At 33.1% G+C, this 18,895-nt stretch overlaps 1 protein-coding gene across 3 annotated transcripts in view; it reads right to left on the bottom strand.

Moving 5' to 3' along the window:
• AGTPBP1 (ATP/GTP binding carboxypeptidase 1) overlaps window positions 1-18,895 on the bottom strand; it is a 191,923-nt gene that overhangs the window by 16,127 nt on the left and 156,901 nt on the right. For all 3 annotated transcript variants that reach the window (XM_061426061.1, XM_061426060.1, XM_061426062.1), the window contains 7 exons: window positions 18,316-18,460; window positions 15,604-15,757; window positions 14,379-14,559; window positions 12,955-13,084; window positions 11,660-11,791; window positions 5,227-5,403; window positions 1,353-1,513 (listed from right to left, as the gene is read on the bottom strand). In XM_061426061.1, coding sequence (XP_061282045.1) covers window positions 1,353-1,513; window positions 5,227-5,403; window positions 11,660-11,791; window positions 12,955-13,084; window positions 14,379-14,559; window positions 15,604-15,757; window positions 18,316-18,460 — 1,080 coding nt within the window. The remainder of the gene's footprint in view (window positions 1-1,352; window positions 1,514-5,226; window positions 5,404-11,659; window positions 11,792-12,954; window positions 13,085-14,378; window positions 14,560-15,603; window positions 15,758-18,315; window positions 18,461-18,895) is intronic.

Consider the following 18,895-nt stretch of genomic DNA (forward strand, 5'->3'; position numbering starts at 1 on the left):
TGATGGTGGGAGGCATTGGGAGCAGGAAGAGAAGGGGATGACAGAGGATGAGATGGCTGGATGGCATCACCGACTGGATGGACATGAGTTTGAGTGAACTCCAGGAGTTGGTGATGGACAGGGAGGCCTGGCGTGCTGCAATTCATGGGGTCGCAAAGAGTCGGACACAACTGAGTGCCTGAACTGAACTGATACTAGAGAATGCTGGATTATGTAACTGAAATTTGCTATGAGAGCAGAACTGAAAAATACTTCCCAACACACATACACAAAAGTAAATATGTAATGTGATGTATGGACATGTTAATAACTCAATGGGGGAAATCCTTTCACAGTGTATACATATATACACCAAATCATCACATTGTATACTTTAAATATCTTACAATTTTATTTGTGACTTTTACCTCCATAAAGAGGTAACACCAACAATGAAACATTAGGAACAGAAATCAAAAGTACATAAAATAAATGAAAAGGAAGCTTCTAAACATCAATGAGAACAACTTTATGCATATTTATTTAATAAATAAATATATTTATAATTATTTCCATTATTGTTTACCAAGTGTTTTGAAGTGTAGAGAATGCAGGTAATCACTATCTCAGTTATCACATTATATAAAAATAGAGTTCTAATTAATGTTTTACTACACTTAAAACTGTTAAGTTGATACATACAACAGAGCCTGGCAATAAATTGACAAATCTAATGTCAGTGTCTACCAACAAAAACCATGAAGATTCTATAAAATGGGACTATTTCTAACTATATGTATCAGAGTATAAAATGCTAAACTCTAGTATTATGATTAAGAAATATGACATCAAATTATGTCTGAGCCTGTATCTGATCAAAATTTACATACATTGAATTTTAGGAGCAAAAGATTACCTACTTAGAAAAATACTTGTCACATGTAGTTAAATTTTCAGAGTGATACTATATTAGCTGTTTCTAGTTGATGTAGTCAGAAGATATTGGAAAGCCATTTGATGTATATAGATTATCAACAAAATAAAATTTCTTTTGAAGTATGAATTTTGGCTCCAAGCGTTCTTAATTTATATATTACCTGATATATGCTTACTTTTGAGTTAAAAGTAAATCATTAAGATTACTAAAATAGCATTTCAAATATAAGGGTAATTTACTAAAATTTTATCCAAATACCAATGTTAAAAGAATCAAGAATATTATCACATTTTGGAACATACATTAGATGTGCAAACTTATTTATATAAATTCTAAAGATGCTTTTCTGTCAAAGTCTCTGTGCCTTTCCTCTTACTGAACTATGAATTCTGACAGGATAACCGCATAACAAAAGAATAAAACAAGTGTGTCTTACCTAGTCACTTTGCAGCTCGATTCAATCAAGTCATTCTCAAAGTCAAGCAGGCTGGAAGGCAGATTATACTCCAATGGGGATGTCAGTCTTTTCAAACGCAATAGACCAACACAAAATTTTGCTCCCATCTCTTCCAATTCTCGAGTACCAATCTGTAAACCCTAGAAATAAAGCAATCATAAACATGTAACTAGGACATTTGCTATCCTCTGGCTATATCTCATTAAAATTACATAAAAGGAATTTGAAGCTATATTAATAAAATAAAAGCCTGTTACTTTGTATGAACCTACAACTCATAAGCACAGTGTCTTAACAATGTAAGATTATTTTAAGTCAAAAAGGAAACCATCTTAAAAAAGAATTTCTAAAATGTCTATTCTCATTTACTGTGTGCAAAATATTTTCACCAACACACTGAGAAGGGGGAAAAAAAGCAGATGACTATCTTGAAGGTAAGTTATTCTTGGAGCTCATATGTAAAAGTATATTTTTACAAGACCTTGCTAGTACTTGTAATCTACTACTCAGATGCTGACGTCGAAACAGTGTTACAATCAAGGCTCCAGTCTGTATACTTGAATATTAGTTTATACATACTTTTTCTACATGATAAATAGAAACCAGTGAGTAAAGAACAACCAAAAGAAAGGTGACTGTGTAAAAAAAAAAAAAAAAGAATCAACAAATCTAAGCCAATGAGGTAAAAATAAAATAAACTCTTATGTTTCATGTCAGTTAAGAATGCCCATTTCAAATCTGATCTAATAAAACAAAAATAAAATTTTACCACAACACTTTTTAATAGTTTCCCAATAAATAATATAAGGTTCAGCAAAAGTTAAACATTACCACATAAAGGATAAAAATTGACTACTATTTATCATTTACTTTTCAGATAAAAATGAAACTCTAAAGTAAATAAAATCCTTATACCAACAAAGGCTGCAGCCATCTAAAACCATACAGCAGCTGAAGAGGTAAATTATAAAAACTGTTATTTACTCTATGAAGCACATGCCTTTAAAATAATGACTGACTGACTGTTTAAATAGTCTGGCCACCTCCAAATACTCTAGGAAATGTAACTTAATTAACTTTATTAGAAAATGCATTTGCCTTCTTAATCTAAGAGGTTTAGAAAGGCTATGCCTATTCCTGAGTTAGCTCATCAAAAATAAAGAATATTTGAAACCTAAAATTCAGTAATATAAGAACATTCTTGAGAGTGAAAAGATTTGTTTCTTAAAATATTATTAGACTCACACAACTTATTAGCTAATATTAACAAGTTTGAAAAGTATACATTATGTGGTGGGAGGGGAGGGTAGGGGTATATGGGAATTCTGTATTTTGCACTCTATTTTTCTGTGAATCTAAAGTTGCTCTTTAAAAAGTTGGCTAGTTAAAAAATTTTTTAAAGAAGTATATGTTATGATAAAAGGATTGAATTTTAGATGTAAAAAACTTATTTTTTGTAGTAAGACATACTTCTCTAAAAGTTTTATTAAATCAATGTAACTCTACCAGTGTAAATCACATGAAGTATATCAATATAAATCATATAAAAGAGAAATGACTATTCATTGTGTGCCCAGTCACTCAGTCATATCAGACTCTTTGCAACCCCATGGACTGTAGCCCACCAGCCTCCTCTGTCCATGCGATTTTTTTTCACGCAAGAATACTGGAGTGTTGCCATTTCCTTCTCTAGGGGAGCTTCCCAACCTAGGAATCAAACTCATGTCTCCTGTGTCTCCTGCATTGGCAGGCAGATTCTTACCACTGAGCCACCTGGGAAGTCAACTATTTACTATGTATCCATTTTATTTTTAAAAGTTAAAATTAATAATTTTTACAAAACTTGTCTAACATTTTGTTTCAAAATACATTTTAGAATATTTTATGTGGTTTTTTCAATGACCAAATACATTTATCAAAGCAAAAACAGAACGTTTAAATAACCCAATGAAAGTCTATAAGTAGAATACAAATCTAATAAGAAAATACTGCTGTTATTATGCCATAGATGATTTCAAGGGGCATTTAAGTTTCAGCCTCCCTGACATCCTCTCTCCCTACCCCCAGAAACTAGTTTCATAGACACTGATGCTTTTAGTTTCCTTTTCCAATCTGACTGCATAAAGTATCTCTTTGAGAAAAAATAATTTACAGTCTGTTTCCCTAAATCACAAAGTACAAGATTTTTTTTCCTATGGTCATTTACAAAAGTGACTGTCAAGCTTTCCCATCCCACACACATACCATCCACTAAAGCAATAACCACGAGGCACAATTTGCGAGCTGCGGTACCCAAGCTCCTCTCTCACCACAACCATGACTTTGGGAGTCTAGAAGTCACCACTTTACAGTATTTGGAGAGATTTGAAAAGATAGCACATTCTGAAAGAATAGTATTCTGAGGTCAACTTAAAGTCACTAGGGAAAAGTCACTCTCCACAAAGTACTAGAATTTCACCAAGTTCTACCCATCCAGAGCCCCAAAGTTTGAACATCAGTTGTAAAATTTATACCTTTTTTTTTTTTCTAGTTTGTTATAGAATGGAAAAGTCACAAAGCTCTCCACTTAAAGATTCTGGCACCAACCATAATATGTTTACATTTTTAATACTAAGCACCTGGAAGATTTTTAAACTCCTTCTAAACATAAAGCTATAATTGCTTTTATGTGAGATGCGTGAAAATCACCATGAGATTCACTTTCCTCTTGTACCACATCAAAAAAAACAAGACGCAACTAAACAGAATAACAGTTGTTTTACCTAAGGTCTATTTATTTCCTATGACATGCTCAAACTTTAAAAAATTCAAAGTCACTTAACATTTGTTGTGTGTGTTAGTCACTCAGTCATGTCCGACTCTGTGTGACCCCACAGACTGCAGCCCTCCAGGCTCCTCTGTCCTTGGAATTCTCTAGGCACGAATACTGGAGTAGGTTGCCATTCCCTTCTCCAGGGGATCTTCCCAACCCAGGGACCAAACCTGAGTCTCCTGCACTACAGGTGTATCTTTACCCTCTGAGCCACCAAGGAAGTTACTCTTAAATTTACTCTTAAATTTCAAAAGTAAAGTCTGAACTCTCTTCCATTAAAAGCCTATGGCAGCACAGAAGAGTTTTAGTAAAGAAAAAAAAAAAAAAATAGTGAAGGGATATGCATTGAAAGGGCTTCTTTGGTGGCTCAGATGATAAAGAATCTGCCTGCAATGTAGGAGACCCAGGTTCGATCCCTGGATCGGGAAGATCCCCTGGAGAAGAGAATGGCAACCCTCTCTAGTATTATTGCCTGGAGAATTTCATGGACAGAGGAGCCTGGCTGGCTACAGTCCATGGGGTAGCGAAGAGTCGAACACAACTGAGCGACTAACAAACACTTCATGCATTTATAAGTCACACATGCACAAAATCTAAATATAAAAAAAAACTTTATAAATAAATGTGTCTATTTCTAGTGTAATGTGTCTATTTCTAAATGTATAAAAATATACTTACATTCAATAAATTTAAATGATAGAACTTTTTATTAGTAATGTACTACCTTCAGAGTTCATTATAAATCATAATCACTAATCACTATTTAAATGTGTACTACAGTGTACTTTCTTAAAAATTATGACTATAAATAGACTCAACTAAAACTTCATAAGGACCCAAAGCAAGCTATTAGTTCAGAGAATTTAAGAACAAGAGAGAGACTGTTCTTAACACTGCATATGATTCAATTCCATTATTGTGAATTACATATAACTCAGTATAACAAACATATCATTTAATATATATTTGAAAACTACTAGAGTATATATGAAAGGACAGTCTTGAAATATTTCTATGGCTAGAGATCCTGAGATGTTTTACCTTATATTTTCCCTGGTCACAGCCGCACAAAGTACTCTCCATGGTATAGCTTCTTTGCACTCCTATCTCTCTCCAAACTACAACACGAGCTGTAGATTCTTTAGATTTTTCCACTACGAAGCTACAGCTGCTCATGCAAAATGCTGGGGCAATATGGCTTAGAATCTTAGGCAAAGTCTGCAAAGATAAAAATGATAAAATATTTCAAAAGCTTTCTTTTTTGTCATTAATTTTTTTTAATTTCTAAAAAAAAATTTTTATGAAAGCATAGTCATTACAGCAGTCCATGTGGATCTTCTTCCTATATCCCCTGCTAACCAAAACATCAAAATAATCCTTTTACTAAGTCAGATTTTTCTGCTTTCCCAAACAGTAGTCAGAAAATAGAATAAAAAGTAATATTCATAGTAATAACCAATAAGTGAAATAAAACTATATAAGAAAACCATGTTTTAAAACATTAAGAAAAACATATTTAAAATGAATATGTCATGAAGATGTTTTTCCACTTTAGTCATGAAGATGTTTTGACTAAGAGATTTAACACTGTAAATGTTAATCATCTCTAAATTAATCAATAAAGCTAAGATAATCACAATCTAAATGCCCACATTTTTTCAACTTAAAATTATTCTCAAATTCAGATAAATATATATCTAACAGAAGTTAAATGGAGATACTGGCATAGGAATAGCACCTCTTTAGAAAGAGAGTTCAGAATTAAAGTCAAAGGTATTTGTTAAAGTTGGTACTATTATTAGTTAGGAAGATTGATCATTCACAAAATGCTGACACAGCTGCTCAGCCACTGAGAAAAACTAGCTAAAGTCACTTTCTATCAAATTAAACTTTAATAAGATTGAGAATTTAAATTTTAAATTAGTAAGTTAAATTTTTAAATGAAACTAAAAGCTCTAAAGTAAATATGGAACTCTACTTTAAAAATCTCAGGATGAGAAAATCTAAGCCGCAAAAGAAGAAACCAGTTTTTAAAAAATCAACAAATACGACAGAAGTTTTAAACTACTGCACTTCATTAAAAAAAATGTAATATAATACACACGAAGAGTATTTTCAAAACAATAATTAGGTGACTTGTACAAAGCAAAGAGAGAATATGAAAAAGGCTATTTTTTAAAACTAGAGATCATAATTGGATCAAACAAAGGATCAAAAATAGGGATCAAACATAAGAAAAGATACTTGATCTCATATATTTATAATTACAGATACACAAACTAAAACCATCAGATATTTTTTCACCTGGCAAAGGTGACAATAAGATGTTTAGAGAGACAGCACTATCATTCATCGGGGAGTACTGATTTGTACAATCTTTATGAAAGACAATTTGGCAATACTAACGAAGTGGCCACCAACAAGGTACAATAATAACAAAAATACACAATGAAAATCTTGTGTAATTGTCAAAAAGAGACAGAGACAGATATAAAGATGAAAAGATGGCCATCAAATATTATGTGAAAAAAAACTGCTGTAGAGTGTGAAAAAAAATACTAAAACATCAAATGCTATGTTTACATACCCCTATGAATGAATGTGCTTACAGGCAAGTCTCACAATACACATTGTGAAAGTGATTGATTAGTGATTGAGAGAAGATAACTTTTACTTACTACTTTATATTTGTGGCGTGTTTCTATTTTTAATATGACTCTACTCATTTATTTTGGAAAGGAGACGAAGAGAGAGGATACCAAAAAGAAAAAGTGCTTTGAAGTTCTGCTAAGGGTAGTGGTATGTTACTGAAATCTGTTTTGGAAAATAATCTGGGGTGCTGATTTAGGCATAAGTATGGTAGGAGAGACACTGGGACAGAAGGAAAAGCAGACAAGATGCAAAGTAAAGATCTCACTTCAATCCTAGGCATACCTCAAAACACACCCATACATGGGAAACAAGGTGTATAACAGATGGCTTTACAAAATCAGCAGAGGAAAGGGGTACTGTTTAATAAATGGTGCTGACGCAACTGGTTACACATGGGTAAACAAAAATTATATCCCTCCATCTCATACAAAAATACATTCCAGATAGAATAAAAATCTAAGTGTGAAAAGCACTTGTAGAGGACAAGTGTTCAGTTTTTCACTGCTGAGTATATTAGCATGGGTTTGTCATAAACAGCCTTTATTATGTTGAGATATGTTCTCTCTATGCCAGCTTTGATGAGAATCTTTAACATGAATGGATGAATTTTGTCAAATGCTTTTTCTGCATCTATTGAGATGATCATGTGATTTTTATCCTTCCTTTTGTTAATGTGGTATATTACAATGATTGATTGTGGATTCAGAACCCTTCTTACAATCTTAGAATAAATCCCACTTGATCATGATGTATGATTCTTTTCATATATTCTTGGATTCCATTTGCTAATATTTTCTTTGAGGATTTTTGCATCTACATTAATCAGAGATACTGGCCTATAATCTTTTCTGCAGTGTCTTTGGATTTCAGTATCAGGGCAATGTTGGATGGCCTCATAGGATGAATTTAGGTATTCTCTCCTCTTCAGTTTTTTGAAATAGTTTGAGAAAGGTATGTATTACCTCTTCTATGTATGTCTGGTAGAATTCCCTTATGAAGTCATCAAGCCCTGGACTTCTGTTTGCTAGGTGTTTTTTGATTACTGATTCAATTTTACTACTGGTGATCAGTCTGTTCAGGTTATTTATTTCTTCCTGATTCAGTTCTGGAAGACTGTATATTTCTAGGAATTTATCCATTTCTCTAGGTCTTCCAATTTTGTTGGCATAAAACTGTTCATAGTTTTCTCTTATGATTTTTTGGTATGTCTATGATATTGGTTGACATTTCTCCTCTTTATTTTGTTTATTGGGACTTCTTAATGAGCCTGGCTATTTTTTTGTTTTTGTTTTTTTACAAAAAAAAAAAAAATCAACTCTTGGCTTCACTGACATTTTCTATTTGAAGATGTGGCAGGGTCTCAATTTTACTTCTGCTCATTTTATTTCCTTTCTTTTGCTGACTTTGACCTTTCTTCTTTGTTAATTATTGTGGATAGCCGGTAAGGATGTTTATTTGGGATTTTTCTTGTAAAGGATCAAGATCAAACTACAAAAATCTGTTGCTTTTCTATACACTAAAAAACTATCATACAGTTCAGGAATCCAAAGCTAATTACATTCTAGATCTTATTAAAAAAATCTAGAAATAAACTGAAAGACCTATATTCTTGACAATCAGAACACTGACAAAGGCAACTGAAAATGATACAAAAAAACAAAGACATCCCTGTTCATGAATTGGAAGAAGTAATATTGCTAAACTATCCATACTACTCAAAGCAATCTACAGATTTAATGCAATCATTATCAAAATACCCAGAATACATAGGGTATTTTTCACAGAAGTGCAACAAATAATCCTAAAATTTATATGGAACCTCAAAAGACCATAAAAGCAATCTGGAGGGGAAAAAAAAGCTGAGGGTATCACTGACTTCCTGACTTCAGACTATACTACAAAACTACAGTAATCAAAACAGGATAGTACTGGCACAGAAAAACAATCACACAGATCAGCAGAACAGAATAGGGAGCCCAGAAATAAACCACTAACATATGGCCAATTAATCTATGATAAAAGAAGCAAAAACATACAATAGGGAAAAGACAGTGTCTTCTATAACTGGTGCTGGAAAAACTGGTTAGCTACATGTAAAAGAGTGAAATTAAAACATTTCCTCCCATCATATGTAAAAATAAAGTAAAAATGAATCAAAGACCTAAATTTAAGACTGCATACAATGATACTCGCAAAGATCGGCTGATTCTGACAGGCACGTTGCTCTCTATTTAGTTTACCAGGCTGATTAACCTCCTAGAAGTGCTAATTCCAGTTTTCTAAAAACAGGAAAAAGGAAAATTTTAAGAAAAATCCAGCTTCCTTATTTCTCTTATTTGAGATATAACTAGTTTATCTGCTGAGTACAAAGATAATAGGATGATCATTGTCAAGAATTTAGTCTCTTCCTTCTCTATCCCTTTTTGAACATGGCCACTGGAACGATCACATGACTTTTCTAGTTATCTTTGAAAAAAAGTTGGTCAACAAGAGGAAGAGACTGCAAGTCAAAGTGCTTAAATTTTCACCACTGTTGGAAAAAATGACTCAAAGTACCTGCCCTATTATTAGTGACTTAGGAGAAGGCAATGGCAACCCACTCCAGTACTCCTGCCTGGAAAATCCCATGGATGGAGGAGCCTGGTAGGCTGCAGTCCATGGGGTCGCTATGAGTCAGACACGACTGAGCAACTTCACTTTCACTTTTCACTTTCATGCATTGGAGAAGGAAATGGCAACCCACTCCAGTGTTCTTGCCTGGAGAATCCCAGGGACAGGGGAGCCTGGTGGGCTACCGTCTATGGGGTCACACAGAGTCGGACACGACTGAAGCGACTTAGCACCAGCAGCAGCAGTTGAGAGTATTAGGAGTTTTTTGACTTACTGTTAACAAATAACTTTAAACTTTAATTTAGCAAAGAGGAGGTGAAGTTATTTTGTAGCCTTTTAATTTTGTTTAGTGCACTATAAGCTTACTACTACTACTGTCCCCTCATGGAGAGGAGCTAAGTTATCTTGCTGAAATTTGAACAATAAAAGTATAAAATAAATAGTACAGAAGTTAAATACAGGAGATATCATGAGGCAAAAGCAGTAGAACTCTGCACACAGAAATACATGCCACAATCTTGTGTAATTATGAAAGGCAAATACAGATTTGGTACCATGACTATAGTTTTACTCCAGCTTTTTGCCTCTAATAAATAAATAGATTCTGTTATTGATTTGTGTATCAGTTTTCTATTGTTTAGACCTTTTAAGTTAGAATCCTGGAGAAGGGAAAGGCTACCCACTCCAGTATTCTGGCCTGGAGAATTCCACAGACTGTATAGTCCATGGGGTTGCCAAGAGTCAGACACGACTGAGTGACTTTCCCTTCCCTTCACAATAAAACTCACAGCAGAAAACATAGGCAGAACACTTTCACATAAGTAGTAGCAATATTTTTTTTTAAATCTGTCTCTTCAGGTAAAGAAAACAAAAGCAAAGATAAATAACTAGGACCTAATTAAATTTAAAAGTTTTTACATAGTAAAGGAAATGACTGACCAAATGAAAAGACAACCTATGCAATGGGAGAAAATATCTGCAAACGACTGAGGGGGCTAATATCCAAATACATAAATAGTTCATACAATTAAATATTGAAAAATAAACAACCCAATTAAAAAGTGGGCAGAAAAACTGAATGGACAGAAAATGGGTATTTTTCCAGTGAAGACATACAGATTGCCAATAGGCATATTGAAAAGATGCTCAACATCACTAATTTGTAGAGATATGCAAATCAAACCACATGAGCTATCACTTCATCTGGGTTATAATGGCCATCATCAAAAGTTCTACAAATAATAAATGATGGAGAGGGTATGGAGAAAAAGGAACCCTTCTACACTGTTGATGGGAATGTAAACTGATTGAGCTGCTACAGAGAGCAGTAAAAAAACAAAAATAAAGCTATCATATGATCCAGCAATCCTATTCCTAGGCATATACCCAGAAAACATGAAAACTACTTCAAAATGACACATACATCCCAATGTTTATAGCTGCACAATGTATAATAGCCAAGACATGGAAGTAACCTAAGTGTGCATCAACAGATGAATGGATAAAGAAGATATGGTACATATATATAATGGAAAATTATTCAGTCATAAATAATGTAATTTTGCCATTTGCAACAACATGGATGGACCTGGAGAATATTATGTTTAGTGAAATAAGTCAGACAGAGAAAGACAAACTATCATTTATTATGTATATTATCATTATATGTGGAACCCCCAAAATATATGTATTTATATGTATATTATCATTTATATGTGGAACCAAAAAAAATAAAACAAATGACTGTATATAACAAAACAGAAACAGACTCATAGATATAAAGAAGCTAATTGTTACCAGTTGCGAGACAGATGGGGGTAGTGGCAAGATTAGGAAAATGGATTAAGAGATACATACTATTATGTATATAATAAACAAATAAACAGTACAAGGATATACTGTACAGCACAGAGAATACAGTCAACATTTTATAATAACTTAAAATGGAACATAATCTATAAAAATACTAAATAACCACATAATGCATCCAAAACTAATACTGTTAATCAAGTATACTTTAATTAAAAAACATGAAAAGCTAAACTTTTAAAAGAAACATTTCAATTAAAAAATCTGAAACAGAATAACAAAATGGCAACATTTACTGACTCTAAGTAATTTCTATATGTTTTGTGTTCTGTAGTTTCATGCATGTTTGAAATTCAAAACTTCCTGCCTATTATTATAAATTATAATAATTTATAATAATTACCCTGTATCCCACATCTTCCACAACATCACATGACGCTGCATTATCGTTTGTATGCCACACGGTCTCTTTGATGCTGCACCCATACATAAATACATTCTTTTTTCGGGAGTGACCATGATAATCACAATAAACCTTGAAAAGACAATATATTTTTAAAATGAAAATCCTTCAAATTCATGCACTGCCAAGTAAAGCTAGTTAGTATGAAGCCAATAACAGGTCTGTGTTCCTTGGTCATTTTATTGTAAATAAGCCACCATTTAGTAAGTAGAATTCCTAAAAGTAATAGTACATATCTACCTTTGGAAAGGATTTATGATTAATACTAGAATGGCTAAATCCTTTGCAGGCATGTCCTGCATCAAGCCATCAGTTACACTCTTTCTTTTGTACCTACCATCATTTAAAAAATAATAAATACAATTTTAGGTCAAATGTACAGCTGCATTCATCATTGCCCCAAGGGTTGTTAAAATACTTACCTAAATAAGAGAACATGAAAATGCTCTCATGAAAAACACTTTTTTTAAAGGGGAGGGGGGGAGGGTATGCTTTGTAAGAGCACCATTTTAAAAATGGAAAACGGTCAGACTTGCATGTCAATTTTGCCACTCTGCAAAATATTCCATCTTTACCAAAGAAAGATTAAGGCTTAACATGATGGAAACATTCAAAACAAAAGTTGCTGAAAACAGAAGAAATACACAGGCACAGGGTCTCCTACCATGCCTATACTACCTTTCCCACGTGAAACTTAAGACCTACCAGCTTTAGAACTGGCTAAAAAGAGTTCAGAGAAGGCAATGGCAACCCACTCCAGTGTTCTTGCCTGGAGAATCCCAGGGACAGGGGAGCCTGGTGGGCTGCCGTCTATGGGGTTGCACAGAGTTGGACACCAACTGAAGCGACTTAGCAGCAGCAGCAGCAAAAAGTTCAAAAATAAGCTTCTAGTGCTTTGAGAACTTGGAAGATACATACTTTTACCCTCGTGTTGTTTAAACACTGCAGTCAAATACCTACAACTTACAACCAGGAGTGACCAATGTTCATAAACAATAAAGAAAAATAAAAGGCTCATGAGAATTATAAAAATCAAACCTAATGAAATAAGAATATGAATACACTGTATTAGATGCCACAATTAATATACAAGTGACTGATGACAAAGACACTTTAAAGAAACTGCTTTTGAAACTAACATACAGCTTTTATAACCAGACAATTATTTACAAAATACTAAGCTACCGATCAACAAAATCACCTCTTTGATTATACAAACAAACACTGCCACTTACCAGTGGTAAACGCTTCACAGCAGCCAGGTACTGTAGCAGACCCTTGGCATGATAAATTGTAGGGTGTAAGTCTGGATTTGGACTTTGCCATTGTCTATTCAAATCCTCTCCACTTAAGGAACAGCGGTGACTGTATACATGTAAATACAACAATAGATAAACACTGGTATCAATAAATTCTTATATGCACTTGATTTATTTTATGATTCTATTCCACTAAGTATTTCAAACAGGTGTAAGTGCTGGGCTTACCAAAAGGCATGTTATAATCATTAAGTAAACATCTATTTAGCATTTGCTATGTGCCAGATTGTGGGTTACATGCATTTAAACTGTAGTAAGCTTGCAGGTCAAAATTTTCAAGCTATAGGAAAAATTCTTCATTCTGGGGTTTTGTTCCATACACTATAAAATGTATTCATGGCCATATTTTCCATTCTGACTACATTTCTAATGCTAAAGTTCTGTACTTTGATTGTATTAATTATTATCAAATGTGCTATCTGGACCTTCCTTCTAAAAAAGATAAGTATATAAAAAGTACACATTCTTATAAAAATTCAAATACATTTTCACTTAATTGTAGGTTTTAAGTATTAAACTCACTGAGCAAAAATTTAAGCAAAGAGAAGGTGCTAACAGAAATATAAACAGAATTCTAACTGGTCAATATGTTTCTGAATTAAAACTAGACATAAAAGCTCATTTTAGTTCCATAATCATACTATCTAGAAAAATTATTCTATTTTTAAAATTCAAACATTTCCTAAAACATGATAAATATTCATGGTACTTTTACTGAAATAAATAAAGTATAGTACCCTCAACTTTGGAGATGCTCATGATAGCTAGACAAAATCCCACTTTTCAGAAGCAGTAAAGAGACCTTGCTCTAATTAACACGATAAATGAACTGTACTAAACTATGATCCACATCCACTTAAAAAGTAATCTTTCAGTATTTCCACTTTAAAGAATTCCTCCTCATGTCAGGAAGAAGTTAGCACATGGAGCTAATTCCATATTAGTGGAAAGAGATCCCAGAAAATTCTAAATCTTAGAACAACCAAGATCATGCCACTGATAAATAAGAAAGGAAACTACAACAGAATGATGTGTTAAAAAAATCTTTCTCATATCCTAATTCTGTGATTTTCCTAAAATGATTCAAGCAAAACATACATTTTATGAAATTATATTCTCATGAATAGATACAGAATTTCTCAAAACATATTACTACTACTATACAGTTTAATTTTCATTTAAAAATTTATCACAGATTAATTCTTCACTAAATTTTTTTGTTGTTCTAGAAAAATCATGACATTTGCTTTCCATATTAACCTGGATGCTATTATTTCAATAAGTTTACACAGGACAGCCACAAAAATCTAGAATTTCTCTATAACTATTGCTTAACTTACTTTCCATTGATGACACCATCTGGATTTAGCATAGGGACAATTTTAAAAATATAGGATTCTCGTAAACTCTGAGCAGTAGGGTTATTACTCATGAGATACTCCAATGTTCCTTTCATTACCCAGCTTGCATTAGTTTCTCCAGGATGTACTCGAGCAGATAAGAAAACATACGGACGATTTCCTAAAGTGTACATAAAATCTCAAATTAAAATGAACAGCTACTAAAGTATGTATAATGGTTGACTTTGGCGCTTTAGAAATATTTCTACTCAACTGTGAATACTGATATAAAATCAAATTAGAACTCACTATGCACCTACTATTTATAAGTACTGCACTAGGCCCTCTAGAAAAAACAGATATAAAACCCATGTAAGCCACATCTTATATGAAAATAACATATTAAATAGTATTTAAGTCACTTATTTATTTCCTAATGATTAATCTAAATATAAAATTAGTTCTTTAATATTACCTTGATTTCATAAAGAATAAGTAGCTGGTGAAATATAGATAAAATATAAATTTTTCATAAAGTCATGGGGAAATTAAGGAAAATATAATCTTATTTCTGTTTTATAGTCACTATGATAAGCACAGAACAATAGGTATATCTGCTCAGAGATTTACAAAGAAACTAAACATTTAGATATACAAGTCTACAAAATAACACTCAGTTCACCTGCTCACATTTTCATGAATAGCAAGTGCCTACTCTTTCTTGAAAACACCTTCTTATCAAAATTAGAACAGTTCTCTTATATACGTATATATATCTTTTTTTTTTTTTTACCACAGCTGTACATTTGAGACAACTTAAAAAATATAAATGACGGGGAAAAACAAGTAGCTATTCATTCAGTATTAGCATCAAAACACTTGGGGGGTTTCTGATAGTTTTATTTATAAATAAAATTAACTGTAAATTCTTAAACGGATGGTATAACTTGTTATATTATACTTTGAGTATGACTTCTAAGAATAAGAACTACAGTATATCAATATCAAAAGAGACCTTAGAGGTCACCTCAGGCAGCTCCCTCATATTCAAGATGAGGAAACAGAGGCCTAGAAGTGGGCCCAGGGCTAAGCAATAACAAGACCCAGACTAGCACCCAAGGTTTCTGATGCCTATTCCCAGTACTACTGACCTTACAAAATACTTATGAAGCAAAGAAAAATAAGTAATAATGATTGGTACTGCGAGTGAAGAAGACAAACTTACTGAATTGACAGATATGTTCATAATAATTAGACTCTGGCATTGCTGTTATAGTCACCAAGGGACAGCTGTTTCCAGACAGGGTTTCACATAACACATCTTTTCGAAAATAGATTTGCTGAGGATTGTGTGCTGACTCCAATTTTTGAAGATGCATCTTAATAAAAATTTAAAAGCAAAGTATACAATCATTTAAAACCTCCCTATGATAAATAGGAATAAATGCATCCAGATCTCAAACAGAACTAAATGTGAATCAGATCAGGTTCCTAATCCCTTCTCCAAAACCCTCAAGGGCCCAGACGCACTTGAACATCAGTATTTGGGGAACTCGAGAAAAGGGACAGATACGGTTTGGATAATGTTAATAGTGCAAAGTGCAATATAACCAGTGGAGCTGGCGGCAGCAGCCTGTAATCAGCACGTTATTATTTCTGCAGCAAAACCTATGAAGAGTCACTCTAAGTGGAATCAATATTCTAAATAAGCTCAAATCAGGCCAGGCTTTGCTGACAAATGGGTTATGAAAATACTTTTGGTTTCAAAGCCTTCCGAATTTTGAAATTTTGTGACTGTAGATCTGTTAACAGCAACCTAAAATATGGAGAATGAAAATCATGTAGCACACATTTTTAAAAAAATTTTCCTGATTTCAAGATTAATATAGGCTCATTGTAAAATGCCTGGAAAATATAAAAAGTACAGGAAAAAATTTAGAACACCTGCAATTGTATCACCTAGAGTACTACTAACAATACCCAATGTATATAAAAGAAACTGTAATTACATGGAAGACTTATTATAATTTGATTTTACCACTTGATAATTTATACATAAACATAAATATATTAATAATTATAAATACTATATCATATCATTAAATATGTTCAATATATGTTTTTTGAAAACACAAGCTTTTTATACACCAAATATAAACTGTTCACTCCCTTATGTTAAAGATATTTAGCTGGTTTCCAACTTTTGCCTATGTTCATTCACATAATCATGATTTACTGGGTGATCACTATTTCTTGGCTGGAAACTGTGCCAGACACTAAGGATACAACAATGAATAAATGGACTCTGCCCCCGAAAATACAGAGTGCTATGAGGGCTTATAAAAAGGGAGAGGAAGCTTGAAGGGTCTGGGCAGTAAGGAAAGGTCTTCCAGAAAAAATTACATTTAAAGTGAGATCCAAAGGATGAGTGAAATGGATATAAAGTGTGCTGCAGGCAGAAGGAAAGTATACAGGAGGACCATGAAATAGTAATTTTTTAAAAAGGACATAGCTAGAACAGAAAGAAACAAATCGAGAATTTAACACAGAAGGAAGGGCTTGGTAGACCAGTCCTTCCCAAAGCACAATATTTGCACTACTGGTAATTAAGACAACTAAATGGTATGTGGATAACCTTCAAATTTTTTAAATAGGTATTTTTACTGTGAATTAAAAAAAAGTTTGGCACATTAAACCAGTTATTTCACAGATATTAACTCAGAATGAGGATAATCTTTAATATTAAAAGATAAATATTAAGTAAATAACAGTTCATACAGTACAAAGAAATGGCAAAAACTGTGCAAAATAGAGAAATGACTAAATGCGCCATGGTAAGAATTGTAGATTTCATACACATGGCAAGAGAAATCACTAAGGAGTTTTAAGCAGGGGATCTATATGACTAGACATGCCACCAAAGAGCTTTCCTGCCACAGTGTGGTAAAACACTGATGAAGAAGAAAGGGGGTATAAGTGAAATTTAGGACAAAAGTTACAAAGAGGCTGACCCAAGTCCAAGTGAGAAACAATGGTAATGCCTGGAAAAGATCACGGTAGTGGGACAGGAAGAAAGCAGGGATACTTAAAATGTATTAAAAAGGTAATGTCAGTAAAGAACAGAAACAAAAGACTACGTAAATAACAACACTTTATGTTTCTGATGCTATGTTATTCAGCACAATAAAATAGCTGTTTATACCTTTACTGCAGATTGTAACCTTATTAAAATAAAGTGAACTCATTTAATGCTCTCAGCCTTGATATTTCTTTGGCTCTGTGGACTGTGTTTTCCTCTCATTTTTCTCCTCTCTAATAACTTGGAAGCTTGTTTCTAATCACAATGTTCCAATTTCTTTCAATTGATCATATGAAGCTTCATGATCCTTGACTATTAGGACAGACATTCTGTTCTGAGTATAAATCTGTCACAGTAATTACTTGAATTGTTTGTTTTAAAATGCAAATAATAAAAAAATCTTAAAAGAACCCACAAAACAACTCTTACACCCCATACTCTAAGCAATCTGGATCTAGGACTCCATATGAAATCATTAGAAGAAATGAATTCACTACAGAGAAACTTAAATTGCATCCACATTGTCTACTGTTATATTTTCTAGGAGATTCAATGCTTCTCACTAAACAAGCTGAAAATTCACCTAGTTAAAATTTTTAAATTTGGATTTGTAGATTTCTACTCAAAGATAGAAAGCAAAAACCATGTCATTTCTGTAGTATTTCTATTAAATAAACATAAAGACTACATTCCCATTTTACTTTAATGAATTCAACAAATACTGTATTATTTTCTAAAACTGTCAACCTTGGACCTTTTTATTACCTTATTGATTTATTAAAATAATATTTCTTTTATTACCTAACACATATACATACAATACAATAACGGTTGTAATATAACGTAATGAGTTCTCACCTGCAAAGTTGAATATGTATATGGATAATGATAAGCAAAATAGCACACATCATCTTTATGTGGAAAATTGACAGTAAATGTAATTGTGTAGTAGGATTTTCCTTTTTGCCCACCTGCAGCAATTGAACTTCTTGAGAAGTGATTTCTGCAATAGAAAAGCATAAAATGTTATTCATCCACACAAAAATTCTGATTTTTTTCTTATTTTATTAAACATAACTTTTTTGGGGGGGAGAAAAACCATGGTTTGTAAAAAGTTTAATTTAAATATTCTTAAAAATTAGACTTGGTACTAATAACGAGAAGGCAATGGCACCCCACTTCAGTACTCTTGCCTGGAAAATCCCATGGACGGAGGAGCCTGGAAGGCTGCAGTCCATGAGGTCGCTGAGAGTCGGATACCACTGAGCGACTTCACTTTGACTTTTCACTTTCATGCATCGGAGAAGGAAATGGCAACCCACTCCAGTGTTCTTGCCTGGAGAATCCCAGGGACGGGGAAGCCTGGTGGGCTGCTGTCTATGGGGTCGTACAGAGTCGGACACGACTGAAGTGACTTAGCAGCAACTAATAAAGCAGT

Source organism: Bos javanicus, chromosome 8 (genome assembly GCF_032452875.1).
Source record: "Bos javanicus breed banteng chromosome 8, ARS-OSU_banteng_1.0, whole genome shotgun sequence".
Classification (NCBI taxonomy): Eukaryota; Metazoa; Chordata; class Mammalia; order Artiodactyla; family Bovidae; genus Bos; species Bos javanicus.